Genomic DNA, 16,863 nt, shown 5'->3' with positions numbered 1-16,863 from the left:
ACGAGGGTGCTGTAATTTATCAATACAATGTTCATGTCCTTTTTGTAAGATAATTAGCGAACTGTTAATAATAACTTTTTTGATTTGTGAACAAATATAATAAATGAAACATTTTTTAAAAGTTTTTCTAATCTGCTCTTTTAAGGCAAACAAGAATTAAATGTTCAGACGAAGGCTGTGATATGTTAAATAATATAATAATCATTTAACTAGTAATAATATTGGTCCAAAATTATGTAAAATTGCATAGTTTTAAGGCAAAAACCTTCAAATTTTCTTGGGGGAGGACCCCCAATCCCAATATCTCCTGGTATCTTTTATTCACTATTGATATTCAGAGTGAGTCTCAGTGTGTTATCCTGCTGCATAATAAAAATGTAGGAGCATCCTGACTGGGACACTGCTTCTAAAACCTTAATGATACCCTACTATTGGAATATTATTGGAATATTATATGCCTACTATAGAAGATGCATAGCCCAAATATAATAATAGCAATAAAACCACAGCTGATTATGACTGACAGTATAACATGCTTAGAGAAATAATGAATAAATAGAAATAAATCACAAGAGATTACTGATACCGGCCGAAACACATGCCAAAATGTGAATAAAGGGAGTACCTGCACATATTTCTTTCAAGCAATGATCCTCTCTGCGTTAAATTGCCCTATTTAAAAATCCAGAGAGCTTCCCTCTTAAGGAGCAATATGTCTCTTAATCTCCACCTGTATTTGACAGAGATGCCTTCTCAATTCCAACATATTCACAGGAAGTGACTGGATGATTAATTTCTATGCAATGTGCTGCAACTGGCCTATACATGATTGAGGGACTGCTCAATGAGTCATGTAAACTAAACCAAACCACTGTTTCACAGCTGTGCAGGATCATCGTGTTCAGCATACATTATACTATCTCCACCGTCACTCCTGTTCACCTTAAAGGTTGGTAATACCCCTCCCACACAGCAGAGGGCAGAATAAACTCACCCGAGCCATGAAGTCCACAGCAGCTCCTCTGTTCAGCAGGAGCGTGGCCACATTGATGTTGCCATAGTGAGCGGCGATGTGGAGGGGGGTGAAACCGCTCTGAGGATTGGAGAAAGGCGTACAGCACACACATGAAAACAGACAAGAGCACACACATTACAAACTATGAAAGATGTACAGTACAGTACAGACCTGGAGCTTTACAGCAGCCTACACAGGGCTAAGGTTGACATACAGACGAGGACACACTGTACTACACACTGTTACACTAACACCTGACTTTCCTCACAGTGGTAGAGAAAGTCCTTTTGTCGAAGCATCAAACATGGGGCCAATGTTATGCTGACAACTAAAGGGGTTTTACATTCAGTATACCATATGGGCTTCTATGTGCTTTCACCATCACACTGGGCAAAGTAAAGTCAAACTATACAAGCCTGAGTGTTAATATACAACTCCAGTTTGACAGATGTTATTTACCGGTAATCTACATCATCTCATTTACAACATCCTGATACTTTTAGTGTGTAAAAATTGTTCTGCAAATGAACCTAATGTCCAAATGTTAACATCTTAAATTAAAGTAATTTCCCGGCAAAACCCCCTGGCTTAGCAAGCGACAGCTGTCAAAGCAACAGAAGGACACTGGAAACAATCTGTCCAATGAGTGGATGAATTTCACGTTAAGCTATTTAATTATTGGCATTCCAATTTCAAATAACCAATAATCCAGCGGAGAGCAGGTGTCGCAGACATGTGCATCCACCATGCTGATATCTGGTGTTTTTTTTACACTTAAAGGGATAGTTCGGGTGTATTGAAGTGGGGTTGTATGAGGCACTTATTCATAGTTAGTGTATTACCTACAGTAGATGACAGTCGGCACGCCACCAGTTTGGAGAAGCAGACAAGAGTTACCACACGGAAGCAAAGCAATGTACTGCTGTGGACAGGGCCGGCAGCAAAACGTATTTTAGCCACCTAAAAAAATCAATATCAGTTTAAGTGTACACTATATTTGAAATATTTTCACCTCTTTATCTTGCCGTCAGAGAGCCCTTTCTGACGGGGAACTGAAGCTGGTTCCTCGTCGGAAACATAAGAGTGTATAGCTGTCTCACGACAAGGTAAACCGGTGAAAATACTCTAATTATAGCGTACACTTAATCTGATATTGATTTTTTTAGGTGGGCCTTTCTTTTAGGTGGCTAAAATACGTTTTGCTGCCGGCCCCGTCCACACCATTACATTGCTTTGCTTCCATGCGGTAACTCCTGTCTGCTTCTCCAAGCTGGCGGAGCCCTGACCATCATCTGCTGTAGGTAATTCACTGATTATGGAAAAGTACCTCAAACAACCCCACTTCAAAACACCTGAACTATCCCTTTAAAGTCATATTAGAAAAGTAAAGTAACCAAAAATCTTTTTATAGTTAATCTGTAGACAAAAATCGGCAATGACTTTCTTCCATCTTCCGTCATAGTACTATGCAAATCTGTTTACCACGATGCAGGAGCCTCAGATCAACAAAGCCATGTTTGGATGAATCATACCAGATAATACTGTCCAGCCTGCCAAAGCCAGAAACAATGCCAACCAAAGCAGGCACACACTGGAGGTGGCCACCTGACTTTGGTGTGACGAAGGGGCCCTTATTACCATAGAAGCAGTGTCGAGGTAGCTTGTTGCTTTGGTCCCATGCAAAATGCTTTAGGTGTAAGGATTGAGGATTAGAAAATCAATAGGGGGTAGTAGACCAATTAGACTAACTGTCTGTTGCTAGGAGGATGGGTTCCTTCACAGCTTGATGGGGATTTGGTTGCCATGCAGGTTATGGACAAACCGTTGCTTTTCAATGAATGATAACCACTTTTCATGCTAACACTGGTTATCATGTTAATCAGTTTCATGGGAGGACTGTTTCAGGACACATTAGGACAACATTTGGTCAACAGTCACAATAAATATACCAAAAATAACAGCTGAAGTTTTGGACACCATGAAACCATTAGAATCAAGGAAAACCTTGACACCCAAGCCTCCAGCGTCAAGATTTACTAAATCAGTATTAGTGAAACATGCGCGTTTACTCCGACTTTCTCTATGACTAGAGATATCCACTACATGAATGAGGAGATGGAGAGGAAGATGAGGTTGAGTTAAAATGGGATAGGGGAAGTGACAAAGGGCTGCAGAAACACTACTGCATCAAGTCAGGGGCACTGAAGTGTTGGTTTGATTGGTTTTTCAGAGTTTTTATGAGCTGCGATGGAGAGACTAATGTACAGAATAGAGGTGTACCTCTGTTGTTCTATTCACCATCATCTACAGAGCCAGCCAAGAGAGGAGAGAATGGGCAGTTAGTGAGCAAAAAACAGAAAAGGGCCTCCACTGACATGAAGTGGAGGAGCAGAAAGAGGGGAGAAAGAGCTCAGTACATCAAAAGCAAATTCAACCAAGAAAGAAGAAGAGAAAAAGGCAGCAAGAAAAGAAAACTGACATAGAAAACCAAAGGTATCAATAATCAAAGAATCAAAGAGATAAAAATAAACAACAAAGCAACCAACTGAAGATCTGGGACCGAGACTGGCTGCGTCAGTGTCATCACTCACCTTGGACTCAACATCTGCGTTGTGGTCGTTCTGCAGGAGCAGGGCCGCGGCCTTGGTGTCGTCCTTGCGGGCAGCGATGTGCAGGGCAGGTAGGCGTACCTTGCCCTTTGTATCGTTCTCCAGCAGCAGGGAGACCACCTGGTCATGGCCCTGCTGGAGGGCCACCGCCAGAGGAGTGAAGCCATCCTGCGCGTGAGGAAAGAGAAAGAGGAGTCATTGGGGCTGGAGGGGCGTCGTAACGCAGTACTGGTTGGTGGTGACGGAGCTGATATGAGACGGTAGGTGTGATACGAGCAGGTTAAGAGCGGGGTCATGGAGAAATGGTGCTCCAATATTACATTAAGCTGAACAGCCTGGGTCCATGTTTACTTCCTGTCAGCTGATGTCATTCACATACACTGCCCTGCAATAAACCGGGACACATTTAGAATGTTTATATTTAAAACTATATATATATTGTATATTTGTGACATCACAAATGTACAGAAATCCCGACGGCTCGTTTAACGGGTTTTGGCTAGAAAGGATCCGTCTTATCGCGAGAAAACTTCCGCGAGAGTTTGTGTTCATACGATCTGTATGTATCGCTACACTTTTAGGAAGGTTGCATTTGCAGTTCTGTGTGACATGCTAATTTGAATGCAGTGTGTAATGTGTTTTAGGTTAAAGTTCAAATCATTCACAGTTTCTGAATACGGGCTGTGTGTATTTCCCCACGGATTGAGCGTTTTGATACTTTACAGTATTAATACAGCACTTAAACCTGCTTATAATAAAAAAGACATGAAACTCACTTTTTATATCATGGAACCTTTAAAATAGAAAATGTAGGAGTTCGACCTTTAGACAGTCTGACCTGCTTGGAGCATTTAAGATAGTAAATCATAACTTAAAAGCCCATGTGTCAAACCTATGTAGAGATTACTGTACATTTTCTGTACATTCTCCAGCCTCCTCCTCATTGTATAGGACACTAATGTAAGTTACGTAATGAGATGATGGGCTGGAAACTTCTATCTCCTACACACATTACCCTTATGCATAATTCAGCTGCCTGCCACAGCAGTGCATTTCTCCATACTTCAATGTGTGTGTGCGTAGTATTTGTGTACGTGCATATGTGCCTGCATATCATGTTCACACGATCTGTGTAGACACGTGCAAACGTATTCTATATGTAGGACATCACCTGAAGGACATCCCATGTTCAACCATAGAAGTAGTAGCCCATAAATGTAAGCCAGTGGACTGAAGACGGGCTAGCTAGGGTATTCCATTAGCCCCATCAGCTATTTATCTCCGCACGTGCTTGTGTGTGTATACGTGTGGCGACTGTTAAGTATGTGTGTGTGTATGGGTTCCACAGGCTGAGCAACGTAAATCAGAGCAGTAACAGCAGCAGCAGCCGTGGAGGAGAGGCAGCGAGCGGAGCGGACCCCATCAGTGACCCACTCAAGGTCACTCTGCCTCCACCACCATACACTACCAATCAATGAAGCTCTGCCTAGTCCCTCATGAGGAGATGAGGAGGAAGGGAGGGAGGAGGGGATGAGGAGAAGGGGCAGGCAGAGGAGGATGGTGGAAAGACAAGAGTGAGAATGTGAGACAGAAAGAACAACGAGACAGATAAGTAATGATGGTTGGGATGATGAAAGGAGGAAGGGGAGGAAACAGAAGAGGAGAGGAGATGAAGGTGGTTAGTACAACAGATGTAAAGACCAACATGACCGAGGCAGAGAAAATGCATAGAGACGTACTGTAACGGTACACAGGACACGGGGCTGGCACAGACACACACACACACACACACATGTACAGTACCTCAGTGGCCATACTCTGGCTGGCGCTGTGCTCCAGAAGGAACCGTACCACCTCCAGGTGATTCTCCTGGGCGGCCATGTACAGAGGAGTGAAGCCATTCTGCATACAACATGGACCAAAACACTCATTTACAAACAGGCTTAAATTGAACTTCGCTACCACTTGTGCTACAAATGGAAAGATGTTTTCTTGTTGTCAGCTCTCATTTTCATGATCGGAGCATTGCAAGCTTTTCCCTCTATTTTGCGCGATAATAACGCGTTAACGCAAATACATTTTAACGCTACAAATTTCTTTAACGCATTAACGTAACTTGCGATTTTTAGGTTGTAGCGGGCTCAGTTTTAAAGCTACTGAAGATACTGGCATCATATGAAACTAGAAAAACCTAAGGAATACATTGGTACCAACCATGTCATACTAGCTTGTCGCGAAGGAGTCTAAATAACGCTCCAAACTAAACGGTGCATTTTGGCGAGGAAAAACTGGCATGGCCATTTTCAAAGGGGTCCCTTGACCTCTGACCTCAAGATATGTGAATGAAAATGGGTTCTATGGGTACCCATGAGTCTCCCCTTTACAGAAATGCCCACTTTATGATAATCACATGCAGTTTGAGGCAAGTCATAGTCAAGTCAGCACACTGACACACTGACAGCTGTTGTTGTCTGTTGGGCTTGAGTTTGCCATGCTATGATTTGAGCATATTTTTGTATGCTAAATGCAGTACCTGTGAGGGTTTCTGGACAATATTTGTCATTGTTTTGTGTTGTTGATTGATTTCCAGTAATAAATATATACATTTGAATAAAGCAGGATATTTGCCCACTCCCATGTTGTATTGAATACTTGACAAATCTCCCTTTAAGGTACATTTTGAACAGATAAAACATGTGCGATTAACTATGGACAATCATACGATTAATTGCGATTAAATATTTTAATCGATTGACAGCCCTAAAAATGTTGCAAATATGCCTTAAATAATGACACTTAAACTATCAAATTATATCAATGTAATTGACAGTCTTGAGAGTGATAAGACACCCAGACAAAAAGATGACAAAGACAAAAACGAAATGTTCAGGTAGTCTGTCAGACATTTGTGTTGCTGTTACATCTTTCAGGGTTTGACGACCAAATAGAAAGACGGTGTTTGAAATCTTTCTTCTCACTCTGATCTGATAGAGTTAAATGTAAAATGAAAGGACATCAGTTTCCTGGAGAGGACTAGTTGGCGTGATGCCAGATTCTGTCAGTGAGGATCTGAGTGATTTCCCTCAGTGTCAGTGACTTCATCATACAGTTAGTATCACCCAAACAAAATGTGTGCATCACCGCAGTGTAATTACATTGAAGATGTTTCAGGTCCTAAATGTGGACCAACAGGACCTTACTGTCATTTTGATATTGTTGCGCGTGTCTGTGTGTGTGTGCATGTTGAGTATATCCCACCTGAGATTGTGCGTTGACATTGGCTCCATTTGTGACCAGCTCTTTGACGACTTCCGTTTGGCCGGCCAGCGAGGCTATGTGCAGAGCAGTGTTTCCTTTCTGGATTAAATGGAACAACCACAGGAATGTGTGTTAAGCTCTGCCCCACCTGTCCCATCATATTGCTTGTGTGTGACTGTTTGACACTACAGTCTGTACATATCCATATCAGTATCCATGTGCACCAGTGAATCCCCTCAGGCCAACCACACTTTTGTACCGCTGGCATTCCAGCTCTGGTATCCCCCTGCCTGCACTGCCAACAATGTGTCACTTCCGATGCTCCACGTCCCACATTTAAATGAGCTCCCGCTGAGCCTCGGCCATAAATAAAACTACAGGAGGCGTTTTATGAACCGGTGCAGGTCCTTGTGAAGGCAGGATTGACCCCTAGCCTTTCTCCTGGCCATGTGATACTGGGCAAGGGCTGTTGCCCAATAATGATAATCCGTCACATGTATTGTGTACTGTAGCAAGGAAATCAGATAGCTATGTCTGCTGAGGCACAATGCAGATTAATGAAGAGACAGAAAAAGACTTTGTGGTATATAATGCAGCTGAAGACAAGAGTTTGTGTGCTTTCTTGAGCCTAACGCCTCCTTTCCACACAGTTTTGTTTTGTGTCCGTAAATCCGTATAGTATACAGATTACGTCCCCTAGTGTTCAATGCAAGGAAATTCATCTCTTTACGGAAGGATAGAAACACCATCGCAGATATAAAGTGCTCCAGGGATGACGTGTATTTGTAGGCCAACCAGGAAGTTAGCATCGCCCTGGTTCCCTTGACAAAAAGCCAACGGGCTTTTTCCATTTGGTTTTGGTATTATTGCAGCAAATAAGCTCCGTGGAAAACATTTATGATGCTTACGCGTTTTGTTCGGCAAGATAATATCCACAAATGAACACCACTTTTATGATTTTTGAAGTGTGAATGCAATCGCCAGAAGTAAAAGCTAACGTTAGGCTATAAACGAACTACACCACGGTCGCATGAGTGCGAGTATAGACAAGGAGGCTGTAAAGGTGGACGAGTTGGAGTGATAGTAGTCTCATTTAGCCAGTTGTTAGCAACCGCCTTTTTAAAGATACGTAAGCTTCAAAATCCACAAGTTGGATATTTATTGACATATTTTATGACATAGAAAAAAACATTAAAGCTTGTGTTAACCACAGAGCTTATTTCAGGCATTGAACTAAAAACCCATTCAAAACACCCATTGACCTCCAGACGAGGGAACCGGAAGTGCTAAAGTGCTAACTCAGTCCTGTAGCACTTTATGGGAGAGAAGTAACTACATAGATATAAAACAGGGTTTTTGTATGTATAAGTTACTGTCTGTTTTTCACAGTTCAGTCTAGAAGAGTAACATTTATAACGTTATTTTTTCTAAGTGAAAAGTTAGACGGCATATTTAGCTAACATTGGTAGCTAACATTTTTCGCACGTTTTCGCAACTTGTGGGTTACCTTCTATACAAGACCATCAACACAAACTACAGACCCAGAAATTGCAAAAAAAAGTTATATCAGCATTTCTCGACCGTCTCAACATTGTAAGCTTCACAAGAGTAGCATTTGTTGTAGAGCTGCTAAGGGGCTAATGAACCCAAGGACAAGGCCTCTAGTTTAATTCACCCACAACAAAAGCAGTACAACATTAGAGGAGCGGATATACAATTAACTTTAGCATTGAACACCCCACACAGCCTAAATGAAACACTCTGTGTTACTAAATCTGGGTATCCTCGACAGCGCTGCCTCCGCGATTGTCTCCATCGGCCGAATAAAATAGAAATTGATAGACGTTAGGGGCGCAGGCGGTGGATTCCCAAGATGTCAAACTAATCCCTCCGCATCCTCAGGGTCACAACAGAGAGAGGCTTTAATTGGGGAGATTTTCTCCTTGATCTTGAATATTTCATTGTGTCCTCTGTTTATGTCAGCACTCGGCATGTGGCCTGTGGCAGAGAGGCTGAACCAGACGACTAAATGGGAGTGAAAGCCTTCTGGGCTTAACTCTGAATAATGTTTTCAATGTCTCTCCCTCTCAACTCCCTTTAGCGTCAGAGTAAAGATGCTTCAAAGGAAGAGACCCTTCCCTGATGAATAATACTATATTACAGTACATAAAATATAACCCTTCCGCTGCCTTTGCCTACCTCGTTCTTTATTGCATATATATTTCAACATTTTACTGTTGATATTACACCAAACTCCCTTGCATCATTCTGACATATATTTAATTTCTTCGTGCTTAATTCTCTCAATTTTTTCCAGCAGCGTTCCCCACAGGGATCATTAAATATTGATCCCCTATTAAACCCTAAACGAGCGCTGCACACTTACAGTAGCAGTACTGTAGCAAAGTGCCGGCATGTTTCGTGGTGGATCCAAATATAGCCTCTCTATAACATCTGCTGAGCTGCGATAGGTGACCGGGTGGACCTTACCTTTGTGGCTGCATCCACGGCAGCTTCGAGCTTCAGCAGCTCAGCAACAACCTCTACGTGCCCCTCCTTGGAGGCTAGATGGAGAGCGTTCAGACCATTCTGAGGAAGAAACACATTTAGTGGAGTCTGTGTAGCTCTTGCACGAGGATATACAATGTGATAATGTTTAATTGTGTTTAAAGGATGGGTTAAAATCAGTATGTCATCTATAGGATGATCCGGCTTGTTCAGTTGAGCCCTCAATTTGAAATCCGGATGTTTATGTGAAGAAACACACCTGCAAGAACATTTAAGTTTCTTAATAAGAGTCTCAGAAAACATACCTGATTGCAAATGTTGATCTCAACCCCAGACTTGAGGTAGTCGAGGACCTTTTCTAGGTTCCCTGCCCGGGCAGCTCGCAGGTAACTGGCATTGCTGTCAGACTGGAAAGGAGAAAACAAAGAGAGAGAGAGCAGGTGAGTACGTCAAGTCCGACTCTGGCCACATGCTTATCTGCATCAGACTGTTATTAATAAGGCGTACAGGAGAACAAAAGCACATACAAATGCCAAAATGTTACTGTACCAGGTAGAACTCTGTCATAATTTCTCAGACATCCACAAAACATCTTAACAGGGGAAAGAACAAAGCCAATATCCACACACACAGTAGGTCCATTGTCCCTTAAAAGCAATATAGTAAAGTCCACTGGTGTCTCAGATCAAGACGACGCTAAAACGCGAACCATCTGAGAAAGTAAATCCATGAGAAAAAGCCAACAGCGCATCATCCCAACAATTCACGTCATATCCTCCTCTGTCATCCGTCGGATCCCACCAAGCTGTTATTTCAGCTTTGTTAAATCCAAATGTCTCTGATTCCCAAAGGTAGGAGGGTCAGCGACCGGGTGGTCCCTACAGCTGCCACAGAGACCTCCTCTTCTCCACAGAGATCTCCTCTGAATCCACCAGTAAAAGCAGTTGGGAGAGTTTGTCGCCGTGCTATCAGAAGCAGAGCTTTCTCTATACTGCTTGGCTGTCCTTTATTTCACTACAGAAATAGGGCTTTGCACACTGAAATAAAATGATGAGGCAAGCATGTTTTTGCCCCTATAACAAATGTGGGGTGCATGTGTGTGTGTGAGAGGAGGAGAAAGGGAGGCGGGGGGGGGGGTGATCGAAGGAAGGATGAGAGTAGACAAAGAGATGGAGAAAGCTAGAGAGAGAGAAGAAGAGAGGGAGGTTGTTTTTTCTTTTCTGTGTTCATGTTAGCTCCTAGGACATTTGGTTTGACACAGAGTGACACACAGCAAACTCTGCACATTTTGTCTTCCTTGTTCGCAGCAGCTTTGCAAAGAGCATTTTGTAAAAAAAAACTCTGGAGCTGCTGAGAGCAGGAGGGAGAGAAGCTGTGATACGCTGCTTCATAACAGAGGCTCAAAAAAAACCAAATTCCCCTGAATTATCAACAGCCCCAGACCTGCTAAATTTAGCCTCTCGTCCAGAGACACTTACTGTAGGATAAACTCTGCAGGGCCAAACGGTACGAGCGGTTATCCAACGTTGCGTTCTCCGCCTCCCCCTCCGCCGTGCTTTTCCAGAAATAACTCTGACGAACACAGAGGGATCTGACCCAAAGCCAAAATGTGAGTGAACAAGACATCCAGCGTCAGATTGTTCCACTGATAAGGCTGTATAGAGGAACATGTTTTTATGTCTATGTGTGCTCATGCACAAACAAAATAATAGCAGATTGAAGCAGTGTTAACTGGAAACCGAGTAATTTCCTGAGTACAAGAAACCGTTAAGCTAAAGCTCATATCAGCCCACATCTAGAAATGTCTTCTTCCTTTTTCCATACCGCCCAACCCCCCAGAGAACTGTATGATAGCACTGAACCACTAATGATATATGTGTTCTTGTGGCCTTGGGAAAAGTCATGATACAACACGCTGTGTCGCTGGCGCAGAGCCTGAACCATCACGATCACTACTGTAGATTGTGTGTTGTGTTTCTATTATTCATGATGTAAACCACCATAACAGACCAACATTTCTTCAGCGATGTAAGGGAAAAAAGTTCATCATCTAAATATGATTTAATTCTATACCATAAATCAACATAATAGAACAACCAAAGTCCACTATGCTCCATTACTCATGGACACCAGGAATCAGCGTCCTTCATGGTGACCTGTTAAAAGCACTTTGGCTCCCGTCCAGTCTAAACCCAGCCAGCAGGCACGCTGTCATCACAGTGTCTCACCTCAACACCGTCACTGAAGTAAACTCCCTGCACTCATTCTACGACACTACTACGTTACATCTACATATATTATGGTATCCATATGATTCATAGTGACTATTGTTTACAAGTGGTGTCCGGCAGGAATGAAAACAGTGTATATGTGATGAGAAAACGTGCTAGCAAGAAGGGAATATAAACTGAGATCACGGTGGTCCTTCCCTTAAAAGAAACTTCATACGCTCTCTCTTTACACGTTTACAACTTCTTCTTCTTCTTGTGTTTCTAAAACTATTTACCAGGGCAGTTTTCTAAAGAATTTTCAAAAGATGAAAAAGAAAAACACTCTGTTTCTATATCTATACAGTATATTAGGGCTGTAATGATACATTAATATGGATCGATATATATCGAGTCAATATCATCGATGCAAAGTGAAAACATCTATATATATATCGTCATCTTTAAGATGTGGCTTTATTTTGAAATCCCCATGGCACGCCTGTGTCAGCATTTCTGTCCAACGCACCTCCTTCCTAACATTCAAACAGTGCTTAAACATGAGATATGTGGCACTTTATAGTAAGCAACAGGAGGTCTTTTTTTTATTCTTTTTAATAAGAAATAATGGATTGTTTTTCATTTAAATGTCTGGAAGAGTCCAGTAATAAAACTGTCAAATCATAATCATCATCATCAATCATAGTTTAGCTGTTTTTTGTGAGTTGATATAAATTATAAATATGTAACTGATTGTGTTAAATGGGCATATGATATAGTCTCATCAGTCCAATCATATGATTGCTACTCACACATGGATTTTCATTGTACTTATAAGACTTACGAGACTCAGCAGATCTCTTAACAGTGGTGCTGAATTTCTTTCTTTCTTTTTTATGAGCATTTTAACATCTATCATTATTATCCTATTTTTGTAGTTATTTATTTCTTTAGTATTATTTATCTTATTGTATTTTTAACCTCTCTGGTAGAGCACTTGAGTCAACATTTGTTGTTTATAAAAGTGCACTATGAATAAATTCGCTTGACTTTCTGCAGCACTTTAAATGACTGAAAGCCAGTTTATGCATAGTCTTGCATAGCGAGACCTATGTATCTCCAGAGAGCTGTGTCAGTGCTGAAGAATGGTCCGACTCCACACATTATCATTCTGCTATAGGGGTTGTACGCCTCCGGCAACCAGTCAAGTTGCAGTTTACATCCATATCTGTCCAAACATCATTTTATTCTGTTTGACACTTCTGTTAAATTGTCATAAGTAACAAAAGAATTCTTGAGTTATGGCCAAAAAGGTGTTTTGTGAGGTCACAGTGACCTTGACCTACGACCACCAAAATCTAATCAGTTCATTCTTGAGTCCAGGTGGACATTTGTAACAAATTTGAAGAAATTTGCTCACGGCAATCCTGAGATGTCGCAAGAATGGGACGGATGTGAGGTCACAGTGACCTTGAATTTGTGCCAGATTTGAAGAAATTCCTACCAGGCGTTCCTGAGCTATCATGTTCAAAAGAATGGTCCAGACGAACAGACGCACGGATGGACAACCCGAAAGCATAATGCCTTCGGTCATGGCTGTCACCAGCGTGGAGGCATAAAAAACACTCCAGCTTGTTTGTATTTCTTTAAACCAATCACATTCGTCTTGGGCGGAGCTAAGCACAGGATGCAGCGATGGTGATCTTGCAAAATTGATAAAATAGCGCAGATAGCGGAACGGGAGGAGAACGCCGCATGAGATACGCGGCCAATGGAGGAATTATACTCACAGTCTACATCCTGTGAGTTAGACGAGTTTATGCCCAACTTCAACTTCAAGATGATCTTAATATTTCACCATCAGTCCTATAGCTTCATCATCAATTATTCAGGTCTCTCCACATGTTACAATATCTGTGAAGGATGTGTGTGTGTGTGCACGTCTGCATGCCGGTACACACCCCAACAGTGGTCCTGTTTCTTACATAACAGGCATTTGTGCCATGTTGTGTTTAGTACACAACATGGCACATATGCTTGACCTATGACTCACAGGCTTTGTTGAGTATCACCAAATGCCTGACCGCTCTAAAACCTCTGACATGGAAACACACTGCTGTGAACAGGCAGCATGCACGACAACTACTCACCGATTTACACCATCATATATTATGTAAGTCAAACATGACACGTATTAATGAAGTGTCTTACTCTTCTTTTAATCGTTCAATGCATAAACTGAAGACCATTTTTAAAGTGTATATGTTTTTTCATAGTTTACCATTTTGCAATTATCTTTTATAAAATATAACACAGCGCTCTTTGCTTCTCCTTCTGTATCTGCCCAAGCTTAAGTGCCGACAGATTAAGTAGTTTTCATCCATTAGTCACTATTCATTGCTGTCGTCAGTTTATCCCTTAATGCCTGCAGTGAAAACCAGTGACCAACATGTCTAACCCAACATCCCCATCTCATCCATGTCCAACATGAGGGATCTTGAAGTCTTTGTGAATGAAGCCTTACACAGGACGGGGCAAGAGATTAGTAAAAGAAATATTATTAAGCCTCCACAGATCAGAGGTTCAAAGAAAATGGGGCCATTAAAGACTAGGTTAAGCCTGAAGGAAAGCATTAATCTAACGTTAGATAGAAGGGAGGGGATGAGAGAGAGAGAGAGAGAGAGAGAGAGAGAGGAATCCTGACACACAAGTGATAACTGGAAAAGCTGAGAATTTAGCATTCCCAATTACAGTCAAAAACGCTGCTAATTTCTGGGTGAGTTGCTGTAAAAATGACAATTAACCGTCTCAGTTCTAATTAAAAATGCCCTCCGGTCACTGACTGCACATGCTCCTTAAAAGGGAGAGGACAGACTGAAACACTACAAAATAGTGAAGCCTTACCGTGGAACAGGTGGGTCAAAATACACCAGAATTTCGCCCAGGAGACCTGTGTTCATATCCCGTGTGAAACCAGAAGTCAACGTTGATTTATTTGTCACGTAACTTCCGTACTTAAGTGACGCCATTTCCGTAGTTATTTTAACCCGAACCAAAAGTAGTTTTGTTGCCTAAACCTAACCTAAGTTGTTTCTTGTGAAGACGGAAGTTTATTTTGAAAAGACTGTATGCATGCAACGAGCGGAAATTGACACGTCTTGCTGGACATTCGTAGGAAAACGGACAAAAAATGAGGAATAACTTTTCGTAAGATATACAAATCGTTGCATGAGGATGCGTTGCAATGGTGGACGACTAATGAGTATTTTTTTTTCTAGCTTGGGGTATGTTGTATTACATTCAATACAACATACTCATTTTAAGCAGGTTTTGAGTACATAGTGTTTTCACAATGGAAAAGTTACCAAATTACGCATACTCACTAAAGCTAGTGTGCATACAAAAAAAAAACACACACACACTTGATTTTTGAGTGTGCTGTTGATGAACGCTCTTGTCCCACAATGACTTAGACAATGGAAATGGAAAACATTACAAAAAAATAATAATAAATACTAATAAAGGTAATAATTAATTTCTCTTTTTTTGAAGGTTAATTGGCAGTAGCATTCCAAAGTCACAGTTTTATGTCCAACGTTGCACGTAGTGTATCATTTCCTTTTGGGATTAATTAGTAAACTATATTGATTGCTTGTATACGAACTGCAAAATACAATATAACACATAGTACTAATAATAATACAAATAGTATGTATGGAACTGGATACCAGTATTTGTCATAATCTCCAATAGAATCTGGGCAGTCAGGTTCCTGCATTCTAGGCATGGGGATTCATGACATTTTGCAGCTGCAGAGCATTTGTATTTATTTCTGCTGAATCTGTACTTGGCACTTCTTCTCCTCATGACATCAACACAGTGATAGTCTAAATGGATAGAGGATATTTAGCTGTATAAAGACTGATATCCCCGAGCCGCCAGACTGCGGTGATGTCAGTTTGGCACTCGAGCATGTAACAAAACAGAAACTTGTGCAACAATTTGCACTGCACGCATGTATATAAGTAGGGATGCATGCAACACATGCATGTTTGCACACATTTTAGGACAGTGTTCACTTAAAACAGGAAAAAAATATGTTATGTACACACCAACACACATAACACAGGGCATGTTGATGTCATTGCCGTAGGCTCTGGGTGAACCGAGCAAGCTTAGAAGAGGAGAGCCAGACCAGCAGTGGCTGTATTGTTTCACTTTATCCCCTACTCTCCTGACAGCACAAAACACACAGAGCTCCACAGCTCTACTAGCACAAAGCCAGGGGCATCCTGTGGCGGGCCACAACACCTACCAGAGCCAAAGAACCTCACCCCTCCGACCTCTACATCCATTTCTCTCATCTCGAAACTTCTCAAATCCCCTTTTCTGCTTAGTTCTTCATAGTATCCTGATTTCTCTCTCTCGAGGCTAAATATAGCAACGCTATTGATGAATTAATGGCCCCATTTCACTGTCACCAGAAAATCATTATAAGACTTTAAGAGGTACGGTTGCAAAGCACATTATTGGCAACACAATGAGTGGTAATCTATAACCAGAGTCTTCAGATTTTAGAGCCTCCTCTGATTTCAAATGTACAAGATGTTCTTTGTACAGTGCACCGACATCTGCCTCACAGTTCTCGTGATTGTAAATACCACATGCTGTCACTCTAAAACATCCCCGTAGTGTTGCTGATGGAAAGCACCACACATTTCAGGAGCACCTCCAAGAGGAGACTAGTGGTTCAACGTGCCATGCCCTCCAATGGCCACTGGGAGAAATGATTGTGAGAGACAGAGTGAGGGAGTAATTGAATGAAGCTGCTTTAAGATACTAGTGAGGGAATTCCTTACTTAAAGCACTACAAACAAGCCCTGTATACCAAATCACAGGGTCGGGTCCATCTGCGTTGTGTTCTGTTTTTTTACGTTTTGAGTCAAAGTTAGCTGTGCTAAGTTTGGAAATAACTGAAAGGGTTAGTTTGGATTTTTTTGTAGTGGAGTTGTATGTATACTCCCAGGTTCTGCAAGGTAAAATCACTGTTTTTGTGAATGTACTCTGGTGGCTTTGAAGAGAGCAATACAATGGCTTCAGTTCCCCGTCGGAAATGGCTGTCTGACGGCGAGATAAAGCGACTGTGGATGGGAGCAGCAGAAAAAAACATATTTTAGCCACCTAAAAAAATTAAAATCAATATCAGTTTAAGTGTACGCTATATTTAGAATATTTTCACAGCTTTACCTCGCCGTCAGACAGCCCT

The 16,863-nt window shown here is 41.6% G+C and overlaps 1 protein-coding gene across 8 annotated transcripts in view; it reads right to left on the bottom strand.

The window, feature by feature from the left end:
• The window catches only part of ank3a (ankyrin 3a), a 137,523-nt gene that overhangs the window by 69,467 nt on the left and 51,193 nt on the right, over positions 1 to 16,863 (bottom strand). For 7 of the 8 annotated variants that reach the window (XR_005208499.1, XM_037781970.1, XM_037781966.1 and 4 more), the window contains exons 2-8: positions 9,696 to 9,797; positions 9,373 to 9,471; positions 6,883 to 6,981; positions 5,428 to 5,526; positions 3,607 to 3,792; positions 3,296 to 3,319; positions 995 to 1,093 (exon numbers count right to left, since the gene is read on the bottom strand). Coding sequence is in view for 7 of the 8 variants with exons in the window: in XM_037781970.1 (XP_037637898.1) it covers positions 995 to 1,093; positions 3,296 to 3,319; positions 3,607 to 3,792; positions 5,428 to 5,526; positions 6,883 to 6,981; positions 9,373 to 9,471; positions 9,696 to 9,797 (708 nt within the window). In the remaining variant the exon portion in view is untranslated. Of the gene's footprint in view, positions 1 to 994; positions 1,094 to 3,295; positions 3,320 to 3,606; positions 3,793 to 5,427; positions 5,527 to 6,882; positions 6,982 to 9,372; positions 9,472 to 9,695; positions 9,798 to 9,939; positions 10,330 to 16,863 lie in introns of those variants that run through there. The other variant, XM_037781972.1, reaches the window with a different exon arrangement.

Source organism: Sebastes umbrosus, chromosome 10, assembly GCF_015220745.1.
Source record: "Sebastes umbrosus isolate fSebUmb1 chromosome 10, fSebUmb1.pri, whole genome shotgun sequence".
NCBI lineage: Eukaryota > Metazoa > Chordata > Actinopteri > Perciformes > Sebastidae > Sebastes > Sebastes umbrosus.
The sequence above is the reverse complement of the archived record's forward strand: the minus strand, read 5'-3'. Positions and strand labels throughout refer to the sequence as shown.